The 23540-nt window shown below is 38.5% G+C and overlaps 1 protein-coding gene across 3 annotated transcripts in view; it reads right to left on the reverse strand.

The window, feature by feature from the left end:
- AspRS (aspartyl-tRNA synthetase) overlaps nucleotides 1–23540 on the reverse strand; it is an 87776-nt gene that overhangs the window by 63107 nt on the left and 1129 nt on the right. For 2 of the 3 annotated variants that reach the window (XM_076501507.1, XM_076501506.1), the window contains exon 2: nucleotides 21466–21552. The exons of the other annotated variant lie outside the window; for it this stretch is intronic. In XM_076501507.1, coding sequence (XP_076357622.1) covers nucleotides 21466–21527 — 62 coding nt within the window. In that variant the 5' untranslated portion in view covers nucleotides 21528–21552. The remainder of the gene's footprint in view (nucleotides 1–21465; nucleotides 21553–23540) is intronic. 3 annotated transcript variants of the gene reach the window in all.

Below are 23540 nucleotides of genomic sequence, written 5' to 3' on the forward strand. Positions count from 1 at the left end.
TGTTATCTTGGAGAAATATGAAAGATTCACACAAAGTCTGAACTGGGACAAAGATAATTGGGTATTCTGTCCCAGCCCCACTTCTCACAAGAAAAGGCATCAAAAGATGTCATGGATTATGACAATTTAAAAGTAGCCTTGCCAAAACACTATTAAGTCACTGAGGAATGTTTTTATTTGAAGTTCAAAGAAGTCAAACCTTACAATGGAGAAGTATTTTAGTTTGTGGCACACTTATGGCAAAACTTCACAAGGTGGACTGATATAGCAAGGTATAAAAATTCTTTTGAAACACTGGCAGATCTACCAGTATATGAATAGTTCGTGATTACATGCTCAACTTACATGTCTATTACTAAGAGTGAGAGTCAAAAAAGGATGAGATGAATAAGCTGGCAGAACAGTATATGAAAGTGCATGGAGGGAATACAATTAAGAAGCTCAAGAATAACCAGTTAAAGATGAAACCCAGGTTAGCTGATCAGAAGTAGGATATCACCAAAAATGATCAGAACTCAATGGACAAAGAAGAGATGCTATATTTGTTATAAAATAGGGCACAATGCAAATGAGTTCAAGTCTATTACCAACAAGTAACAGCAGAAATCTCAACATAAGGTGGCTGAAGCTACTTACAAAAACAGTATTGGCAAGAAATATGAAAAGAGTGACTATTACCATGGATACTGTTACCACAAGAAAAAAACCCAAAAAAACTCAGGTTCTTCACAAGAAGGAATTTCTATCATCAAAATTACTCAGTGCATGATTAATGGTCAGTTTAAGACAACAAAATGGACCAACAGTACCAATGGTAATTGAAGAAAGTGACAAACATTGAGAGGTGCCAAACCACAACACATCAGTAGGTGAAGGCTATGTTGTGGATGAGAAAGTGAAAGTCCTACAAGACACTGGACACAACAGTGAATTGTTGTTTGAAGCTAAGCATAAAGCTACACAATGAGCTATCTATGCTCTGCCCCACCACAGGTATCTAAACCCATTTTTTAGTATTGCAAATCCACATACTGGGAGGCATAACAGTGAAAACCAGTCTAGTACCCGATGAAAATATGATTGATAAGATAGACCTGTGTGTACTGTTTGAAGAAACAGTGATAAAGTTTTGCACAGCAAGAATAAAGTTAGATAATTCATACTACATGGGAGATGTTGAGGCCATGTGTGTGAAGGCACTGTTCTATTACTTGGTGATTGACAATAGACCAGGCAGTAGAAGTTTGGAGGAACCACTCAGAAAGAAGACAGATGAAGCATCTGCAGTCACCACAAGAGCTTAGGAAAAGAAATCCAAGCAAGAGATAAACCCTTAAAAGATAAGGTGTCTTGTACTGGATCTGTACTGGTAAACAGATTATAGTACTACCATAATATTGGATTCAAGTAACAAAGCTAACTTGTGAAATGATCGTAGGACTAGACTTAGGAGCAAAGATGGCAGACAGAAATACTTGAAACTTATACTGGTCAGAGGTCATCATGGACGTGACCTGGTTCAGAGGTTGTATAAGCAACTGATTAAATTTAAAACTTGAAGTTGAAACAAAGAGATCCCTTCACAAAACAGTGACATGTAAGGTTGAAACAAGAGAAAGGATACTGTAGTCAGAGGAAGAGGGGATTAAAATGCTAGGTGGAGTAGAAGAGCCAACCAAGTTCAAATCGACTAAAGAGGCTATGAAGTAAAAAACAGAGAAAAAAATAAGGTCAATCTTGGCTGACAACATCAACAGTTTAGGCTGAGAGATGAAGAACAGGAGACCAAAAGAAAGCTTTGAGTTGAGAAAGGTATCAAAGGCATCATTTAGTGAATTCCTTAAAAGAGAGTACTCCCAACAGAAAACTTGATGATGAAGAGACCATTATGTGAAAAGAACAAGGTCCACTAAAGAGAAGTGGTCCAAACCAAGGTTTACAGCAATGAGAATGTGATAAGCAAGAAGCAAGTACAAAGAGAAACTCAAGGGTTTGAAAATATAGGGTTCGGTGTCATGTGTTCCATGACAGTTGATATCCAAAATGACCAAAGAGTTGTCTGAATACATCTAAACTAAGTGATCCACCCAAAGGATTAATTAATCCTAGATCCATGTGCTTGATGTAAGCTTGTCCTTCAGAGATGCTTCTCAATCACAGAAGGACACATGATGCTATCAGTTTAGTCCAGATAGGTCCTCCAGCAGAAGAGAGGTAAATCATGAGTAATTCAATTGGTTGTGCAAGGATCATTGCAAGGTGCACATATGAACATGACTTAACAGAATAAGAACCTCCAGTAAAACTATGGTTCCCAGAAGTGACAGAACCTTTTATACAGTATGAATAGGATAAGTGAAAATCTTCGTAACCAACAGTTTCAGAGCTAACAAGCTTAGCAAATTGAGAAAATAACTGGAGTCCCAGATAAACAAGATTTTGGGTGAAAGCGAGGAAGAAGGCAGCAAGGAAAAGCCCCAATAATGTGGTTCAAGATGTAAGGAGCTCAAAATTATAAATTACAATCCTGATTGAAGAAGAGAAAGAAACATCATAAGAATGTGGCAACAGGAATATGGAGGAATGGATCTGAAACATCGACCTTGTCATCCACAGTTCCAGTGAAATGAACCAAAAGAGGAAAAAAATTTTTCATAAAAGTGTGGGGCAACCAAAAATTGATTAAGGTAAGGTTGATAACTAGACACCAGTCCCCAAGTCTTGCTGGAGACTGCAAAAGGTAAGAGTAAAATCTCCAAGGAGGATTGAATACTTTCTCTATAGCTTGTTTGTTGAATAATTCTGACACTACCTTCTTGGGATATTGAAGAGGTATGGGGTTGGATGAAGGAGGAAAGGAAACAGGATGAAGACTGAGAAGGTCAATGGAAAAGAACTTGAGAAACTCGTCTGTCAGAAGAAAGGTGTAACCACTTGTGTGCAAAACAACAGACAAATTACCACAGGCTTAGATCCAAAAAGAAGTAGAACAGGAGTTCGTGATAGCTGAAAAATTGAGATAAAAGTAACGAATGATGACAGGTGACCTCCACCATTTATTAATGGAATTGTGACAACCTAAAGAAACTTCAGTAAGAAGAAGGGGAACAAGACAAGGATTTTTTGGTATTTGGCATTTATTGGCATAAAGTAACTAGGCTACCTGTGCCAACAACTGGTAAAAAACTGTGAAATTGTTATAAAATGTAAAAATGAATGAAGGTAAAAACTAAAAGTTCAAAAAGAAGGTAAAATATTAGATAGAATTAAAAAGTGCAATGGCCCTTAAATATTTTAAACACAAGAAAGGTGGACAGAGTCACCATCATCACTGATACTTTCCAGCATCAGAGATAAACCTGTGGAAAAAATATGAATGGCACCACAAGAGTAAAACAGAGGCTATTGTGACTGGAGTATCACGCACAAAGGCCACACATTAATGTATCAGTCCCAGAAAAAATAAAAAATGAATTTAAAAACTGTGACCAATGTGTAACCCAGCCAAGACATATTACTCCTTCTGATCCTTAAGGAAACAAAATAGTTAAAGATCAACAGTAAATTTGATCTGGAAAAGCTTTGATTTGATTTAGTGTTTTATGGCACAAAGCAGCTAGGCTATCTGCGCCAAACCTCCGGTAGAAAGATAAAAATAAAGTAAATGTAGTAAAATACATAAAATGAAATGAAGGTAAAACAAAAAAGTATAAAACCAATGTTGACACCTAGTCTACAACGTTAAGAGAGAAAGCAGAGTAAAAGAAGTTGTAAAGTACTTACTCCAGCAAAATGGTAATGAACATAACCCACCAGGAAGACTAACAGGTAAGTTCAAGAACCACCATCAGTCACCTGAAGTTGGCCTTTCCAGTCCTGGTTCCGGGTTATGTGTCAGAGCAGCCATTATTAAAATGTAAAAGAATAGAAGTTTTAAAAGACACATATCAAAATTGTAATAATGTGTTGCCAAATGTCCAGTAAAAAGATAAAAGTCAAATAAATGGAGTAAAATTTGTAAAAGTAAATGAAGATAAAAACAAAACAGCAATTAAAACAGAAAATGGCATAAAAACCAATGTTGACATCCAGTCTACAAAGTTGTAAAGGACTACCTGTTGCAGAATGGTAATGTTCATAACCCGCCAGAAAGACTAACAGGTAAGTATAAGAACCACCGTCAGTCACCTGTAGTTGGTCTTTCCAGTCCTGGTTCCGGGTTATGTGTCATTATGGCCAGTACTAAAAGGTAAAATAGTAAAAGTGTTAAATAACATGCAACAAAAGTGTAATAACAACTCGCCAGAATGACTAATGAGTAGTTCAAACGGATAGTTCAAACAGCAGCATTAGTCACCTGAAGTTGGCCTTTCCAGTCCTGGTGTCGAGTTATTTAATGTTCTGGCCATTTTACAATGTCAAATTGAACGACAGAGAATAGAACTGTAAAAAAGGAACCACAATTAAAAAGGTGTAATGAATAAATATGCAACACTTAAATGAGATTAAAAAGATTAATGGCCATTAAAAAACTAAAAACGGTATCAAGGTGGACAGTGTCACCATCACCAATAACACTGTCCAATGTTACAGATAAACCCTGGGAAAAAATATGTTTAAAATATTGTCGTCGTTGAGAATTGTAATGATGGCAAGAAAGTAAAATGTGGCTGATAGTGAGTTGAGTGTCACACAAACTACACATTGGTGCATCAGTTCCAGATGAAAGAAAACAATGAGGTAAAAATCTGTGACCAATGCGTAGTCAAGTTAGAACTTCCTCCTTCTGTACTTTACGGAAGCTAGACGGCCAAATTTCAATATAGGATCTCATTTTAAAAAGCTTGTTATCGCGTTCCTCACCCCAAGTGGACTGCCAGCTGGCATGAAACCGAGCCTTGAAGACAAGACCATAGTCCATGTACGGAATAGGCACAGTGGTGATAGTGCCAGAGCAGATAGATTTAGCTGCCGTGTCTGCAAGCTCGTTCCTGCAAATACTAACATGGCCTGGTATCCAGAAAAACTGGAGAGAAGTAGCTGTTAATGAGAAATGGGCCAGTTGGTTTTGAATATCAGCGAGAACAGGATGTGAGCCAACGTGAAGCGATTCCAGAGCCAGTATAGAACTAAGCGAATCAGTATAAATAGTGCAGTTGGAGTATTGCTCAGCTGCAATATGATCCAAGGCAAGAGATATGGCATACAGTTCAGCAGTGAACACAGAAGCTGTAGAGGGGATTCTGCATGCAACTACTGAACCACAGCAAACCATAGCAGAGCCCACTGAATTACCTGATTTGGAACCATCTGTATAAATTGGAACAGAATGATTGTTTGAAAGATATTCATTGAATAAAAGATGGTACTTCCAATCTGGAGTATCTGCCTTTTTTAGGTGACTGAAAGAAAGATCACATTTGTGGGCTGTAATAAGCCATGGTGGGATGGGCTGACCGGTGGAAGCTGCAATGTTATCCAAGGACAGACCCAATTCATCCAATTGCACCCGGATGCGAAGGCCAAACGGAGCAATGACAGATCGTCTGTTCTGAAACAGTACAGCCCACCGAGGAAGGAAAACACATCCCCAAGTGGGATGCTTTGTTAAGGAATGAAGTTTCAAAGTATATTGTAAAGATAGTTGCAAACAGCGAAGGTGTAGAGAAGGTTCCTGAGATTCAACGTATAAGCTTTGAATTGGAGAGGTACGGAAAGCCCCAGTGCAGAGTCGAAGTCCTTGGTGATGAATGGGGTCCAGCATCTTTAAGGCCAAGGGTCTGGCAGAGCCATAGACCATTGATCCATAGTCGAGTTTTGATCGAATAAGAGCACGATATACCTTTAACATCAAACATCGATCTGCTTCCCAACTGGTAGAAGAGAGGACACAAAAGATGTTCAGTGCTTTTGTGCATTTGACCCGAAGCTGCTTTAAGTGTGGTATAAAGATCAGCTTACGATCAAAGATGAGCCCCAAAAACTTGGTCTCCGGGACCACTGGCAGCAAAACTTCACTGATATGAAGTTCAGGATCAGGGTGAATACCCCGTTGATGGCAAAAATGCATGCATACGGTTTTAGAGAGAGAGAAATTAAAGCCGTTCGCCATAGTCCACTTCAGTACACGATTGAGGGCAGTTTGTAGTTTCCGCTCAATATATCTCATGTTCGACGACTGACATGAGATGTGAAAGTCGTCGACATACAGCCCATTCGCAATAGTGAGAGGGAGTTGTTCAGTGATGGCATTTATCTTTATACTGAAAAGTGTGACACTCAAAACACAGCCTTGAGGGACTCCAAGTTCCTGTACAAAAGAACGGGAAAGTGTCGAACCGACACGAACTTGGAATCTCCTGTTCATTAAAAAATTTTTAATAAACATGGGTAAATGGCCACGTAACCCATATGTATGGAGGTCTCGCAAAACACCGTACCTGCGTTTGAGAAAGGCTTCTCTGATAGATGTTTCAAGACGAATTAGGTGGTCTGTGGTGGAGTGCTGTCGTCGGAACCCACACTGGGTGGGCGAATGGAGGTTGTTTGATTCGAGGAACCAAACAAGACGAGCATTAACCATCCTTTCTAAGGTCTTAAAGAGGCAGCTCGTCAAAGCAATTGGACGGTAATTTGAAGGAATCTTGGGATCTTTCCCTGGCTTAGAGAAAGGTAAAATAATAGCCTGGTGCCAGGCATCAGGAAAAACATTCTCCTGCCAGATCCGGTTAAAGACTATCAGAAGGACATCAAGAGAAGCAGGAGATAGATGGTGCAGCATGTCATAATGAACATCATCTGGTGCAACAGATGTACTGGCAGACCGATGAAGGGCCATTTTCAGTTCCACCAGTGTAAAGGGACAATTATAGTCAAAGAAACAGTCAGTTCGAAAGGAAAAAGGTGAACACTCTGCCCGAGTCTTGATGGCCAAGAAAATGGAGGAACAAGCAGAAGTGCTAGATACCCGGCAAAAGCTTTCACCTAGAATATCAGCAATACTCCAGACATCAGCCACCTCCTGACCATCAGAGAGTAAGATCGAGAGGGGGACAGAATTGTAGTGCCCATTAACCTTTCGATTCCTGTCCCATATGATCTTGGAACTGGTGGTAGAAGATATGCTAGTTGTGAACTTAATCCAAGATTCCTTCTGGCTTTGACGTCTTACCCACCTAGAATGTGCATGGGCCCGTTGGAAAGCGACATGGTTTGAAAGTGTGGGATATCTACGAAAAGTATCCCAGGCCCGTTTTTGACTCTTCCGTGCTAAGTGGCAAGCAGGATTCCACCACGGACGAGGATATTGTGGAAAACCTGTCGAGGTTTTAAGAATACACTGAGCAGCTGCTTGTATAATACAGCCAGTTACCGCTACCACACAGTCGTATATTGATGGCTGATTTATGATGGCAGGATCAAGTTCTGAGAGAGCAGTGAAAGTGGACCAGTCTGCCTGATCCAGCTTCCACCGGGGCACGCGGGTATGGTGGCATCAACCACGGCCAGTCTCTCTCAAAAGGATAGGAAAATGATCACTGCCTAGTAAATTACTGTCAACTCTCCATGAAAAATGGGAGATTAATGAAGGGGAGCAAACCGAGAGATCAATAGCAGTGAAGGACTGACTAGGTGCATGAAAGTAAGTGGATGAACCAGTATCGAAAAAGAGAAAGATTGTGATCAGAGAGCATACGCTCTACAGATCAACCCCTCCCATCAATAACAGCGCTTCCTCAGAGGGGATGATGTTCATTAATATCCCCCAGGATTAGAAATGGAGACGGCAACTGTTCAACGAGAGCATCAAGGTCTGATTGCTCATATGTCTCTCCAGGGGACAGGTAGAGAGAACAAACAGTGATGATATGACCCAAGGAAACACGGATGGCTACGGCCTCCAAGGGTGTGTTGAGTGACAAAGACAGGGTGGGCACATGCTGATCAACCAATAGTGCCACCCCTCCATGTACTCGTCCATCACACAGCCTGTCATTTCTGTACAGAGAAAACTTCCGAATGGAGACTGTATCAGCAGGTTTGAGAAATGTTTCTTGTAGGTAAAGACAAACAGGATGGTATGAAGCAATCAGTGTTTTGATATCATCCAGATTAGAACGTAAACCTCGACAGTTCCATTGTATCAAGGTGGCCATTTTTAAGAACGGGTAGGTGAAGTGGCTGGAGAACCCTTCTGTTTACGACCACGTCTTTTTTCCTTACTGTCCTTAGTCGGAGGAGGTCTATCAACCTCCATGGATCCTGCCCTGGGTCGAGTGGGCAGGTCTTTGTTATTGGAAGGGGATTCTAGTGACTGAGGACGTGAACGAATGATTGTTTTGCCTCGTGGGGCGGGAGAAAAAGATGTATCAGAAGAAATGCCTGTATTTGATATTGAAGGACGTGGATCTTGAGGTTTATTGGAACATATGGGAGGAACAGAGATGGGTGTGGAAGTCGATTCATCAACCTTTTTAACTACGGAGGTCAAAAGGCTTTTCATTTGTTTTGGAAACGATTCTCTTGGAGGCACAAAGAGGTCTGTCTGCACTTCCACTGTAGTTGTGGAATGAAGTGCAGCAGCATATGTCTGAGATGGAGTGGTGGGCAGCAATTTCCGAGCCTCAGGATAACTAACATGTGTCGTTTTAAAACCCTGCACCTGTTTTTCCTCCAACCATTTTGGGCAAGAACGAAAGTAAGAGGGGGTGAGAACCATTGCAGTTGATGCAATGTGGGTCCATGTCACATTCATATGCATCGTAGTCCTTGCCCCCACAACGAGCACATGTCAGGGAACCACGACATGATGTCTTTTAGTGGCCAAATCTCTGACATTGGAAACATCAGAGAGGGTTTGGAATGTATGGCCGAACCCTGCAAATGAGATAACCTGCCTTGATGGTGGCAGGTGCACGTGATGAAGTAAATGTCAAAATGAGGGTATTTGTTGGCAGTGTAACTCCATCTTTGCGAGTGGAGATGCGCCTCACTGCAGAAACTCCTTGAGTGGAGAGACCAGCGAGAATCTCCGACTTGGGGACGTTCTTCAAATTCCTCTCAATTCGTCCCTATCTACAATCTAGTGAAACCACAGCCAAGGGAACGGGCTTGGAGAAATCATCCTGAGTGGGTGTACAATCCACTGTAATCATTGTTACAGGCCAACAGTAACAAAAAATAAGCCTTAAAGGAAAGATCATACATGATACACGAGGCTAAGGACCTCAAGACTCGAGTGAATATTGAAAAAGAGCATACAATACCACCTTAATAACCCAGTTGGGTAACTGAAAGGATTGAGATGAAGGACCCAAAATGAACTGGAGGTCAGAGAGCACTGGAAATTCAATTTTTATCTCCAAGTATTTAAAGGTGCATGATAAGGATGCCTTATAAAAGGCCATTGTGGAAGATATGAAACCCTTGTCATAAAGCCAGGCTAATAAACAAGCTCTAATTTGTACTTCTGGAGGGATTGGATTCAAGCTCCTCACTATACAAAACTAACAATATGTGTGTCATTTCCAATGCAGAGAGACTGAAATAGATACAACATGGTTACCTTATAATTTAAACCTTGACACTGTACAAAGGATTGTATAACCTCCATTTATGAAGCTTCAGCTTCTGGATGACTGGGTCTACAATGTTGGATCATGGTTGCTTCATCAGAGATGGTAATAGAAGTCGAAGAGGTGGGCACTCCTGAAGGTACCACAGAAGTGGAGACCAGGGTTAAGCTGACCAAGTCAGTGCTACCAACAGAATCCAATAAGAACTTGAATGAATTATAGATAGTACTCTGGGTGACAAATGAATTGGTGGAAAGGCACAGAGGTGCAATCCCATCCAATCCACTTCATGCATTGGCAATAGATGCATGTAGTAAGGTACCAGAGACCAAAATGCCAGTAGTTAAGTGTTCCAATGAGTGGAAAATGCATCAATCATTGGTGTCTTGAACTGTGAGCAAATTCAAAGTAGCACTTTGTGATGCAGCATTCATTCTGTCAGAAGGTGGCTGGGTCAAGACAATTTATCGGACACAAACTTCATTACTTTGGAACACAGCAAGCTAGTAGGATAATATGGTGGGAATGAGCCTAATAAAGAAGATCCAAGGTTTGAAAACAAAGATTTGAACTGAGTGCCCCCTTAATATGAAATATAAGACACCACCATAAAACTGTTGAACAGAATTATGATGTGTTTCCCCCTCAACAAGCTCAGACTTTGAGACATTATCCTTTGAACAGTGAGAGGTTCTAATACATTGATATGTAAGGAAAGCATCATCATTCATCAAAGAGCCTTGAAGTTCCCAACTGTTGATATTTTCACCACATCCCTGAAGTGAGACATCTGTACAGAGATGGGTCTCCAGATAAAATGGCAGCAAAGGAATACCTATCATAGTACTGATCCAATCTAACCAACATATGAGATCAAAGATGTTGATCTTTAATAAGGAGACTGGGGAATCCAGTGAATCACTGTTAACAATCCATTGAATGCATAGACTACTGAAGAGATCTCAAGAAGAATTCAAGTGATGTCCACATTCTTAAAATGAAAAGAACCATTTATCCAATTGGAGAAAAAGATGTAGGAAGCAGACTGCCTGTTCCATAAAGTGGGGTCGGATGATAGTCGACTAAGCTTGGCTGAGAAACATTGGAAAAGAATGCAGATGATATATGTTATTAGAGTGAAAATAAATTTGTCTCTGATAATAAAGCCTCTCCTGGTTGCTTCTGAAAGGAGAAACTGGCTATGATGTTCCATCAACAGATAAGATGGTGCAGTAGCCAATTAACCAGGTAATGGTGTGTAAACATGGCTGGGGAATGGAAGTTATGAGAAAAAGCTAATACAATTTGGCAGAGCACACTTGGTGCCAACACTAGTCCAAAGGACAGAGCCATGAACTGCAGAACCTGAGGCTTGTTCAGAAACTCAGATTACAGTGAAATAAACTCCACTTTGGAAACATCAGTGCCATCAAACTTTGTCATCCACAGTCCTGATGAAGAGCAAGGAAGGAATCCATTGTGAACCTTAGAGGATCTAGAAATTAATTTTGATGAGAAAGATTACTGATAGGATGCAAATCTCCTGTCTTCTTGGGTACAACAAACATATGGGAATAAAGCTATAGAAAACTTGGACACCTCTCTTCACTGTCCCCTTGACAAACAAATCTCTGATAGCTCTGGAATGAAGTTTCAAAATCAAAAGATTTGTAGGAGGAAAAATAACTAGAAGTTGGTTGGCTAGTGGTGGTGAAGATGAGAAATGAATCTAATTCTGATACGAGGGCCTGAAGTACTCAGGGTAAATGTTTTTCCACGCATCTAGAAATTCTCAGAGCCGAGCCCTCACAGACTTCAGAGGCATATGCTAGCCATCATTACTGTAAGCAGCATTCCAGCCAAATTGAAGAACTCCATGGATATGGGTGAAATTTATTATAGGTATCAATGGACCAAGGAGCTGGTGACCACCTGTATGAGCCAAGGAAAGTCAGGAAGCCAACAATGACAAGAATGAATTGATATTGGTGACACCAACCCTTGATTTTGAAGATCCTGGAATGCCCAAAAAATTCCTGGTGAATGTCAAGCCAGTAGAACACCCTCCAACAAAGCATCTCTACCCAACAAATCCCAACAACATAAAAGCTAAGAGACCAGGTAAAGTGCAAAACAAACAACTTAACCAAGACAGATCAAACTGGGGTGGCAATCACTGAAAGACTTTCAACATATGTTGAAGGGATAATATCTTAGCACAGTAGTTAGGAATAGAAGAATTCTAGAGAAAACTGTGATCTTTTCAGGTTGACCACAGATTCTGTTTTGCAATCCCACATTTTCAGGTGCAGGTCTATTCTCTGAGAGTCTAAATAAGTATTTGCCCTCAGACGTTTATACCATCAAGGGAGACACAGATTCAAAAGCAAATGGTCAAAGACCTTAAACATCAAACACTACTTACCAACTGAAGAAAAAGAGCTGGAGGTAAGTAATCCACACTGACTGCATGAGAAACCAACAGAGTAAAGGAAATAAGTGAATCTAAATTCTCTCCAGAATGTTCAGGACCACCCACAAGTATGGCCTCAGAGCCTCCCAGAGAAACAATATTGGACCTGATATATATCTATCTTGCTATAGTAAGGTCACAGACAGCCTCAACTGAGAGTAAACCCTCCTCCTCAGTGTTGAGCAAAGCTGGATATGAGAAGTAAGACACCTGATTTGCCTCCAAGTATAGAATTCATGCCATTTCTTGGCTTGCCAAACAAACAAAATTTTCATTACAACAATCAACTAGGTGACATAAAAAAAAGAATGTAGAAAGTATCTCCAAAGGTTTTAGTACAGATAAACTTGTTAGTGAATGGTTTGTTTAGAAAAGTGATGTTATCTGAATGAGGTGTTCATGTATAGTACCATGATAGAGTGCATTGACATCAGAAGAGTGTGTCACAAGACATATCATCAAGAGCAATTAAGAGAGGAATAAAAGGACAGAGCAAGCAAAAATCAGGCCAATTCTTAGACAGACAAAGGAAAGGAAACCTTAACAGTTAATAACTGTAGTGTAAGAGAGGCAAGTATGTTTTGGAAGAAGTATGCTTTGATGTTCTGAAATGCTAATGCAAAGATAAAGTTATTTTAAGTGGAGGTGTGTTGTCTTGCTATTAATATAAAATTTTACCAATAGAAAAGCAGCCTTTTCAAATGAAGCCTTATATGTCCAAAACATTGCTTTAAATAAGGCTTGTGTCTTTTAAAGTAATTATTTTCTGAATATGTGATAATTTTTATTTTATTTCTCCTTCACTTCATATATAATATAGTGGTTGACTCACTACAGACACTGACTGAATAGTGCACAAAACAATGAACACCTACATGATTCAGTCATCTAATGTTCACCTGTTATTGGATGGTAATTTCCATTTCACCTTGTACTTAAGCTTTTTAAAGGAACAACAGATATTTGTAACAAAGCTAACTTCAAGTGGTAAAAACAACTTTACTTATGATAGTTTTATGTTTTAGCTTATGCAAAATACAAGGAAACAAATTGGCTTTTCAATATGCCTAAAATCTATGCAGTATGTTTAGTGTTCTACGAAGCTGCTTTTGTTGCTGGTTGGCAAAAAAAAAGACAAACTTGCTATTTTGAGCAGATTTTTTTTTCTAGGTTTTTCTTACTTTTTTCTATGTTTATTTGTGTTAACCTCAGCAGTCAATAATTTGTATTCATTACCAACACAGGATTTTTTCTCTACTTCAACAAGCAAATATATGCACATAAACCTGGATGATTTACATAACAGCAGATATGTGGAATAAAAAGATTCTAATTTATACTCCCTTTTTTATCTAAGTAAATACATATGGGTAAACAAGTTTGGCATGCATATTCAGTTATTATTATTATACATGAACAACAAAAGTTGACAGTGGTGATATTTACACCAGTGAATGCAAATTTCATTGCTATATTTATGCAATTACCACCATACATGTGTAATAATGTTTCGTTTTTGTTGAAATGTAATTTCAAGTCTCTATCACTGCTGGTAGTGACATAACAATAGGTATCATTACTTTAGGTTATGCCATTAATAAAGACTATTGATGACTGGGTTAAAGCAGGAGTTCCCAAACATTTTAGACCTGTGGAGCTTCACATCAGAAAGATAAAATATTCTGGAGTCTTAATAAAAAATTATACACTAAAAATAGAAACAGTCAGTCAGTAGCACCAGACAAAGTTCACTTCAAGCTTTAAGAATATAAATTTGTTAAAAATAAATATTTAAAGAAAAATGTTTACTTCTACTTACTTGTTTAAAAATTTCTGTTTGCAAAATTTATAACAGTAAAAGTACAGTATACTTTTTATTTATTAGTGGCTGAGATTGGCTTGCTTTTCTTCACAAAGTATTTCAATATTTGGAGTCATGGAACTATAAGTGCACATTATCTTCAACATTTAGCCTGTTTCTAAATTTGGTCTTTGTAGCTGTATACAGTGAAAATCTTTGCTCATAAAAATATGTTGTTGGGAAATCCATCAAAATTTTCAAAGCTCTGTTACTTATTTCAAGGTGTTCCATGGCCATATGAATCCAAAATTGTGTAATTTCTTCCTGTTGAAATTTTATTTTTAGGGTGTAATAAGTTGAAATTTCTATAAGCTGCTATTTCTCTTTCAAAGGCAAATTGTTGGTATTTGCATAGTCAACAAAAGGATTTTGAATCTACAGTATTTTTTTCTAAATGAGGAAAGAAGTACTCCCCAATACTTCTACATAAATCAGATATGTGCTGCAAAACTGAAACTTTTGCATCTTCTCTTAAGTAAATTTCATTCATAAGTAAAAAAAACCAAGATTTTTGAAGCAATCAAATTTTCCATAAGTATACATTCACCCCAATGTTTTAGCTTACATTGAAGTGCTTCCATTTTACTCTGAACTTTGAAGTACATTACACCGATACCTTAGCATTGTATCATTCACTTCATTTAGATAGACAAATACATCCAAAAAGTAAGCCACTTTCTGTATCCATGTATCCAACACTTGTCCCTTAATTTGTATGCAAGTTCAAAATGGGATTCAGATAAAACAACATCTATCTCCTCAAGCAGTTTGTAAAATGAGCAAACACGTTTCCCCAAGAAAGCCATCGGACTTCAGCATGAAGCTGCAAAGTTTTACGCAAACTTCCCATATCCTTGCAGAGTAAACTGAAGATACTTGTATTGAGTGGTCTTGATTTTATAAAAGTAACTATTTTTATGACATCACCCAATACCCACCTCTAGCATTCATTTCAAGTGTATGATGAAGACAGCAATGGATACTACCGATGTCTGGGTTTTCCTTTTTTTTTATGTTTGCAACTGAGTCTGAAATTTCATGGCTTTTTTTAATTATGACTACAGCCTTATCAGTGCAAATACTTGGGCAAAGCTGCCATTGGATCCCATGTTCTTTTATAAATAAATCCATCAGTTTAAACAGTTCTTCATCTGTTGTTTGGGTAGGCAAATGTTTGCAAATTAGCATGTCTTTTTTAAAACTAGCTTTGTGAAAATAGCAAACCAACAGGCAACATCGTATAACTTGCATCTAAAGCAAAAAAGTTGGACTCTCTTTTACTCACCTTATTAACTCTGTCAAGAAATTTGCTGACATATCCTTGATTCTACAAGAAACTGAATTGTCATAAAGGAGCACAGAGTTAATGTTTTTAAAGAAATTTCTCATTAATCTTTTGCACATGGTTTTATCAAATCTGCAATTGTACGAGCTTCACCTGCTTTTCCAATACGGTAACGAAAACGATATGAAGCAATAAGAGCACCTTGTTTTCGCTTTGCTCACTCCAAGTTGACTGCTAACTGGCATGGAGCCGAGCCTTGAATACAGGACCACAGTCCATGTATGGAACAGGCACAGCAGTGGTAGTTCCAGAGCAGATAGATTTAGCTGTGGTGTCGGCAAGTTCGTTCCCATGAATACCAATGTGGCCCAGTATCCATAAAAACTGGATAGAAGTAGATGTTAAGGAGAAATGGACCAGTTGGTTTTGAATATTGGCAAAAACAAGGTGTGAACTAACATGAAGCGATTACAGGGCAAATAAAGAACTAAGCAGATCAGTATAAATAATGCAATTTGAATACTGCTTAGCTTTTATGTAATCCAGGGCAAAAGAAATGACATACAGTTCAGTAGTGAATAGCTATAGAGGGGATTCTATGTGCAACCAGCAAATCACAACAAAACATGGCAGAACCCACAGTCACCTGATTTCGAACCATCTGTACAAACAGGAATGGAAGGATGGTTCGAAAGATATTCAGCAAATAACAGACAGTATTTCCAATCAGGAGTGTCTGCTTTTCTCAGATGACTTAAAATAGGTCACCTTTTGGGACTGTAAGAAGCCATGGTGGGATGGACTGACCAGTGGATACAGCAATGTTATCCAGGGACACACCTAATTCACTCAACCATACCTGGGTACGAAAGTCAAAAGGAACAATGGCAGATCATCTGTTCTGAAAAAAAATATGGCCCACCGAGGAAGGAAAACATAATCCCAGATGGGATGCTTTAGTAAGGAACAAAGTTTTGAAGCATAGAGTAAAGACAGTTGCAAATGGCAGAGTTGCAACAAAGGTTCACGAGACCATTCTCAGGTTCTGAACTGGGGAAGTGCAGAAAGCCCAAGTGCAGAGCCAAAGTCCTTGATGATGAATAGGGTCCAGCACCTTCAGGGCCTAGGTACTGGCAGAGCCATAGACCAGTGATCCATAGTTGAGTTTCGATCGATTAAGAGCACGATATATCTTCAGCACAGATCATCTATCTGTTCCCCACATGGTGGAACAGAGGACATGGAGGACGTTCAGTGCTCTTGTACATTTGACTCTAGCTGCTTGATGTATGGTATAAAGGTCAACTTAGGGTCAAAGATAAGCCCCAAGAGCTTTGTCTCAGGGACCACAGACAGCACAACTTCACTGATACAGAGTTCAGGATCAGAGTGAATACCCCATTGGCAGCAAAAGTGCATGCAAACTGTTTTAGAGAGAGAGAAGTTAAAGCTGTAGCTGCCGCTCAATATACCTCATGTTCAATGACTGACACGATACGTGAAAGTCGTTGACACAGAACCAGTTTGCAACATTAAGAGGGAATTGTTCAGTGATGACACTAAACTTTATACTGAAAAGAGTGATACTCAAGACAGCTCTGAGGGACTCCAAGTTCCTGTAGAAAAGAACAGGAAAGTGTCAAACCCACACAAACTTGGAATTGCCCATCAATTAAAAACTTTTTTAATAAAAATGGGCAAATGACCACGTAACCCATATATATATGGAGGTCTTGCAAAATGCCACACCTCCATGTTGTATCATAAGCCTTCTCAGTGTCAAAGAATATTCATACAAGATATTCTTGTTTGAGTAAGGCTTCTCTGATTGACATTTCAAGTCAAATCAGGTGGACCATGGTGGAGCGCTATCGTCAGAACCCACACTGGGTGGGCGAGAGGAAGTTGCGTGACACGAGGAACCAAACAAGACAAGCATTAACCATCCTCTTTGAGATTTTACAGAGACAGCTTGTGAAAGCAAATAGACAGTAGTTTGAATGAATCTTGGGATCTTTCCCAGGCTTAGAGAAAGATAAGATACTAGTCTGGTGCCGGGCATATTCTCCTGCCAGATCTGGCTACAAACAATCAGAAGAATAGCAAGAGAAGGAGATAGATGATGCAACATTTCACAGTGCATATCATCAGGTCCAACTGATGTAATGCCAGACTGACAAAGGGCCAGTTTGAGTTTCACCAGTGTAAAGGAATGATTACAGTCATAAAGACAATCAGCTCAAAAGGAAAGAGGTGACTGCTCTGCCCAAGTCTTGATAGCTAATAAGGTGGAGGAAGAAGCAGAAGTGCTAGATACTCAGCAAAAGCTTTCACCAAGAATATTGGTGATGCTCTGGGTACCAGCTACTTCATGGCCATCAGAGAGCAAGATCAAGGGGGAGACAGAATTATAATGCCCACCAAACTTTCGAATCTTGTCCCATATGACTTTGGAACTGGTGGTAGAAGATATGCTGGTTGTGAACTTAATCCAAGATTCCTTCTGGCTTTGACATCTTATCCACAGAGCATGTGCACAGGCCTGATAGAAAGTGATTTGGTGCAAAAGTGTGGGATACCTACAAAAAGTATCCCAGGTCTGCTTTTGAGCATTCTGTTCCATGTGGCAGAGAATATTCCACCACAGATGAGGATATCATGGAAAATGTGTTGTGGTTTTAAAAATATGTTGAGCTGCTACCACACAGTCATCTATTGATAGCTTAAAGATGATGGCAGGATCAAGTTCTGCAAGAGCAGTAAAAGAGGGCCAATTTGCTTGATCCAGCTTCCACCTGGACATACAGGTTGGGTGGCAACAAACATGGTCAGTCTCTCTTAAAATTATAGGAAATTAATTACTGTCAACCCTCCATGGAAAGTGGGAGAACAGTGAGAGATCAATAGCAGTAAACAACTGATTAAATGCATGAAAATAAGTAGAACAGCAGCTACTGAAAATTTGGTTGGTTGATTTAGTGTTTTATGGCACAAAGCAGCTAGGCTACCTGCACCAAATGTCTGGTAAAAAGGTAAAATTAAATTAAATGTAGTGAAATACATAAATGGAAATGAAGGTAAAACAAAACAGCATTGAAAAACAGAAAAAAGCATAAAACCAATATTAACACCTAAATTACAATGTTAAGAGAGAAAGCAGAGTAAGAGAAGTTGTAAAGGACTTTCTCTAGCATAATGGTAATGATCATAACCCACCAGGAAGACTAACAGCTAAGTACTAGAACCACCGTCAGTCACCTGAAGTCGGTCTTTCCAGTCCTGGTTCTGGGTTGTGTGTCATTATGGCCAGTACCAAAAGGTAAAGTAACAAAAGTGTTAGAAGACATGCAGCAAAATTGTAATAACAACTCGCTAGGATGACTAACGGGTAATTCAAACGGATAGTTCAAACAGCAGTGTTAGTCACCTGAAGATGGCTTTTCCAGTCCTGGTGTAGAGTTATTTAATGTTCTGGCCATTTTCCAATTTCAAATTGAACTAGAGAGATTGAGACTCTTAAAAGGGAACCACAATTGAAAAGGTGTAATGAATAAATATCAAACACTTAAATGAGATCAAAAAAATTAATGGCCATTAAAAAACTAAAAATTTTATCAAGGTGGACAGTGTCACCATCACCAATAACATTGTCCAATGTTATGGACAAACCCTAGGACAGAACATGTTTAAAATAGTGCCGTCGTTGAGAGTTATGGCAAGAAAGCAAAATGTCCAGTCTGCCTGATCCAGCTTCCACTGGGGTACGCGGGTAGGGTGGCATCGACCACAGCTAGTCTCTCTCAAAAGTATAGGAAAATGATCACTGCCTAGTGGATTATTGTCAACCCTCCATGAAAAATGGGAGAATGATGAAGAGGAGCAAACCGAGAGATCAATAGCAGTAAAGGACTGACTAGGTGCATAAAAATAAGTGGAAGAACCAGGATTGAAAAGAAAAAGATTGTGATCAGACAGCATGTGCTCTACAGAGAGACCCCTCCTATGAATGACAGCACTTCCTCAGAGGGGATGATGTCCATTAAAGTCCTCCAAAATTAAAAAGAGAGAAAGCAACTGTTAAACGAGAGCATCAAGGTCTGATTGATCACAAGTCTGTCCAAGCAATAGGTGGATGGAACAAACCTTTGATGGTACGACCCAAGGAAACGCAGAAGGCTATGGCCTCCAAGGGTGTGTCGAGTGGCAAAGATAGGGTGTGCACATGCTGATCAATCAACAGTGTCTCCCCTCCATGCACTCATCCATCACACAGCCTGTAATTTCTATACAGAGAAAACTGCCGAAAGGTGACTGTGTCAGCAGGTTTCAGGAATGCTTCCTGTAAGTAAAAACAGAGAATGGTAGGAAGCAATCAGTGTTTTGGTGTCATCCAGATTAGAATATAAACCTTGACAGTTCCATTGTATCAATGTGGCCATTTTTATTTATGCGGAGGCAAATTGGGTGGAGAACCCTTCTGTGTACAATCAAAAATTTTTTCTTTACTGTCTTTATTTGAATCCTGCCCGAGGTTGATTGGGCAGGTCTTTGGTGTTGGAAAAGGATTCCAGTGACTGAGGACATGAACAAATGATTGTTTTGCATCTTGGGGGTGAAGAGGATGTATCTGAGGAAATGCCCATACCCATAACCAAAGGAAGTGGATCTTGGGAGTTGCTGGAATGTATGTTAGGGACAGAGATGGGTGTTGAAGTTGATTCTTCAACTTTGTTAACCATGGAGGTCAAAAGACTTTTCATTTGGCTTGAGAACAATTCTTTTGGAGGCACAGAGATCCATTTGCACTCTCACTGTAGTAGTGGAATGAAGTGCAGCAGCATACATTCAAGATGATGTGGTGGACAACAACTTTCAAGCCTCTTGGTAAGTAATGTTGTGAATAATTTTCAAACACTGCACCTCTTTTTCGTTCAAGCATTTAAGGCAAGAACAAAAGGACAGGTGAGAGCCATTGCAACTGATGCAATGAGGTTCTGTTTCACACTCATAGGCATCATGGTCCTTGCCACTGTAATGAGCACACATGAAGGAACCACAACATGATGTCTTCAAGTAACTGAACTGCTGACATTGGAAACATCTGAGAGGGTTTGAAATGTATGGCTGCATCCTTCAATTAAGATAATCTGCCTTGATGGTGTCAGGTGGATGTGGTGATGTAAATGCCAGAACAAACACACTGGTCAACATAGTAATTCCATATTTGCAAGTTGAGATATGCCTCACTGCAGAAACTCCTTGAGTGGAGAAACAAACAAAAATCTCCAACTCAGGGATGTTCTTCAAATCCCTCTCAACAATAACTCCTCATGATGAATTCGTAGTGGCGTTTTTGAGGTGTTACCTCCACAGATGTATCCCCAATCGTCTTTTGAATGCAAGAGGAGTTCACTGTGTTGAGATGTGTATGTTTCCACCAATATCTCACCAGGGCAAAGCTTCTTTACTGACTTTACTCTAGTCCCTTCTGAATGAAAAAGGGAGACACCTATCCTAAAAGTTTATCTGAAAGAGAATGTAACATAAGAAAATGAGGTGCCACAGGTCTTACAGATGTTCAAGATTGCTGCTTAGAATCTTCTAGACGTGGTCGTTTACCTATGGACTGTTTTTTCACTATTTTATTTAAGTCTTTATTTGGAGGATCCATAATAAAAAAAAAAAAGGAATATTTCAGTGCCGAATGACCCCACCCACCATGGAGCCATTTAAGCGGACCCACTACAAGGCCAAACAAGGACACTGAAGCAACGCCAGGGTTTCGTGTGCACTATACCCAAACACCAGCATCAGATACAATGTCCACAACACCTATTGAGAACATCTGACACTGATACTTGGTTGACCCAAGTCCAAGTGAACCAGCCAATTTACCAAAGCGGGACCACCCTAAGGCTGCCCGTCTACAAGAATTTAAGACTAATGTGGTGTGTTAGGGTTGGACCCCTCAACCACCAGGATCTTCTTCTCCCCTTCACGGATCACCATGCATGGCAAACACGTGGGTGGATGTTTAGATCCCAGAGGAGGTAAACTGAAAGAACAGAACCTTTCTTGGAAGTTCCCCTCACCACATACGGGAATCCACACCTATCAGATAAACAAAATAAAATAAAAAATAAACTTTGTTACTCTTAATACAATGTGTGGAAGATTAAGAACAAAACTCAAGTTCAAAGCTCTTGTTGAAATGGAAGACTATGATATAATGGGAATTAAAGAAACGTGAATATATTTGGAAAATATGTACTACAAACTTATGTGAATTTCCAAAGTTCTTTCCAAGTCATCAAGTAAAAGAGTAATTTTCATACTGTACTTGCATAACTTCTATGTCCTATAAAATAAATATTAAAAACATTTTTGGTAAAACAGTGTTTTATCTAACAGTAATTACTAACAGTAAAAAAAAAATTTAGTGAAATTAATAATTCAAAAATATGAATACAATTTTGTTTTGTAAACCGATCATAAAAGTCCAAGCTACTTTTCTTAAAACTTCAATTAAACTTTTCATTCCTGCTTTCTTTATATTTTATGGTTTTAGTGTTGTACTTTTGCAGTAACATTGTATCAAAAATAGAAAAATCATATCAGGAATCCATAAGCTGTTTCCATTAAAGCAAAAGTAAACATCACGTGACTATAATGTTTCATATTATACAGTACACATGCTTTAGATAGTGTAATTTTACAAAGTTTTGTTAGGTTAAACTGAAAATGTTACGTTTTAGTCAATTGTTAAAAAAATATGCAAGAATAAATAAAAATAATTCATGTTGCTTTCACTTATAGAAAATATACATGTCACTACTATAATTTAGTTGGCTTTCTAAGTAAGCTATAAACATGTTAAGAAATGTCTTTAGTATTCAGAGAACAACATACAATTATATAAAATCAAACCTTTCCACTGAGTACCATCTGATATGGAAAACTAAGCCATGGATTATAAAATCAGAACATGAATCTTGTGCACAGATTAAATTAAAACATGTTTAAAACTACACAATTTAAATTGTTGTGAACCTTTAAACATTGTTTTGAGTTTTTAATAACTAACCAATAACTTGTATGATTTACACATAAGAGAATCTGCTCTTTCTGCTAGTTACACATACCTTTAGTCATGTAACATTTATTAGTAAACAATTCCTGAAATCAGAAAAACAGAATAGAGGCTTCTTTGTGGGTTGACAAATTTACTGATATCTCATCAAACCAAGAAGGTAGGAGGTTCATTTTTATATTATTGCTTGTAATTACATACAGATTTTGTTTGCAATTTGTTTACAATATTATAAATTGTAAAAAATTTTGAATCCAAGAAAACAAAAAGGAATCATATACCAAGAAAAAATTTTATTAGTTTGAAGTCTGATACAAAATAGTATACAAAAACTAAGAGAAAAATTTTAAACGATGGTGGTTTTGGGGTCATAAATTCCAGATTCTGCATCCGCCTTTTATAACATCAAAAATTGTTCACTTTAACGAAGTTTCAGCACATTAAATTAGCCAACTTGTCTCCACAAAAGTGCAAAAATTTACATGACTTTAGTTTAATTTTTCCCTATATACATATCCAGATATACCTGAGCTACTGTATAAAATCAAATCAGCTGTCAAGATAGGAAAATATATATGCTTACTCTTTGCCAAATTTGAAAAAAGTCATTTAATGTGAAGCTTTTATTTTCTTCACTGCTGTGAAGGAGAAGATGAAGAATATCCAGCTAAGTTTTGCCTGCTGTAAAATGATAAGGTTAATCATTTCTTTGAAATTTGCCATGCAAGTTAATGAAACCTGGAAATTGGAAATGTGATTGTTGGAACCATTACAAAGATGGATAAAGAATCTCCAAGTTTCATTCCTGTTAGTAACACATTTGGTATCATGTGGTTTGTTTTTTCTTGGCCACAAAATACTACCCTGTTATTCGGTCTAAAAAAAGATGTTGACTTACCAGCAACTGCTCGGAAAAGAATTATGTGGATTATTCCATGAATAAGAGATTATCAGATATGAACATATTGTCTAATTTTTGTGCCATATTTGAATAGTAACAGGAGAGAACACAAGCTTTACTTTGAAAGAGATAAACTAAGTTCTGCTGAAGACTTTTATTTTTCTAATAGGGTGAGTGAATGAGTTTATTATCAGCAGTAATAGGAGACAGCACTTACACAAGTTTAAGAATAGCATTAACAATTTCCTGATGAGTAAATTGTTGGAGTGGATTTTTAATTTATCAAAAAATTGGTGTGCAAGTACATTATTTAAGAACCCAATGATCTCTTGTTAATCTGAAATTTAAGATGTTA

Source organism: Tachypleus tridentatus, chromosome 5, assembly GCF_004210375.1.
Source record: "Tachypleus tridentatus isolate NWPU-2018 chromosome 5, ASM421037v1, whole genome shotgun sequence".
In the NCBI taxonomy this organism is placed as follows: Eukaryota; Metazoa; Arthropoda; class Merostomata; order Xiphosura; family Limulidae; genus Tachypleus; species Tachypleus tridentatus.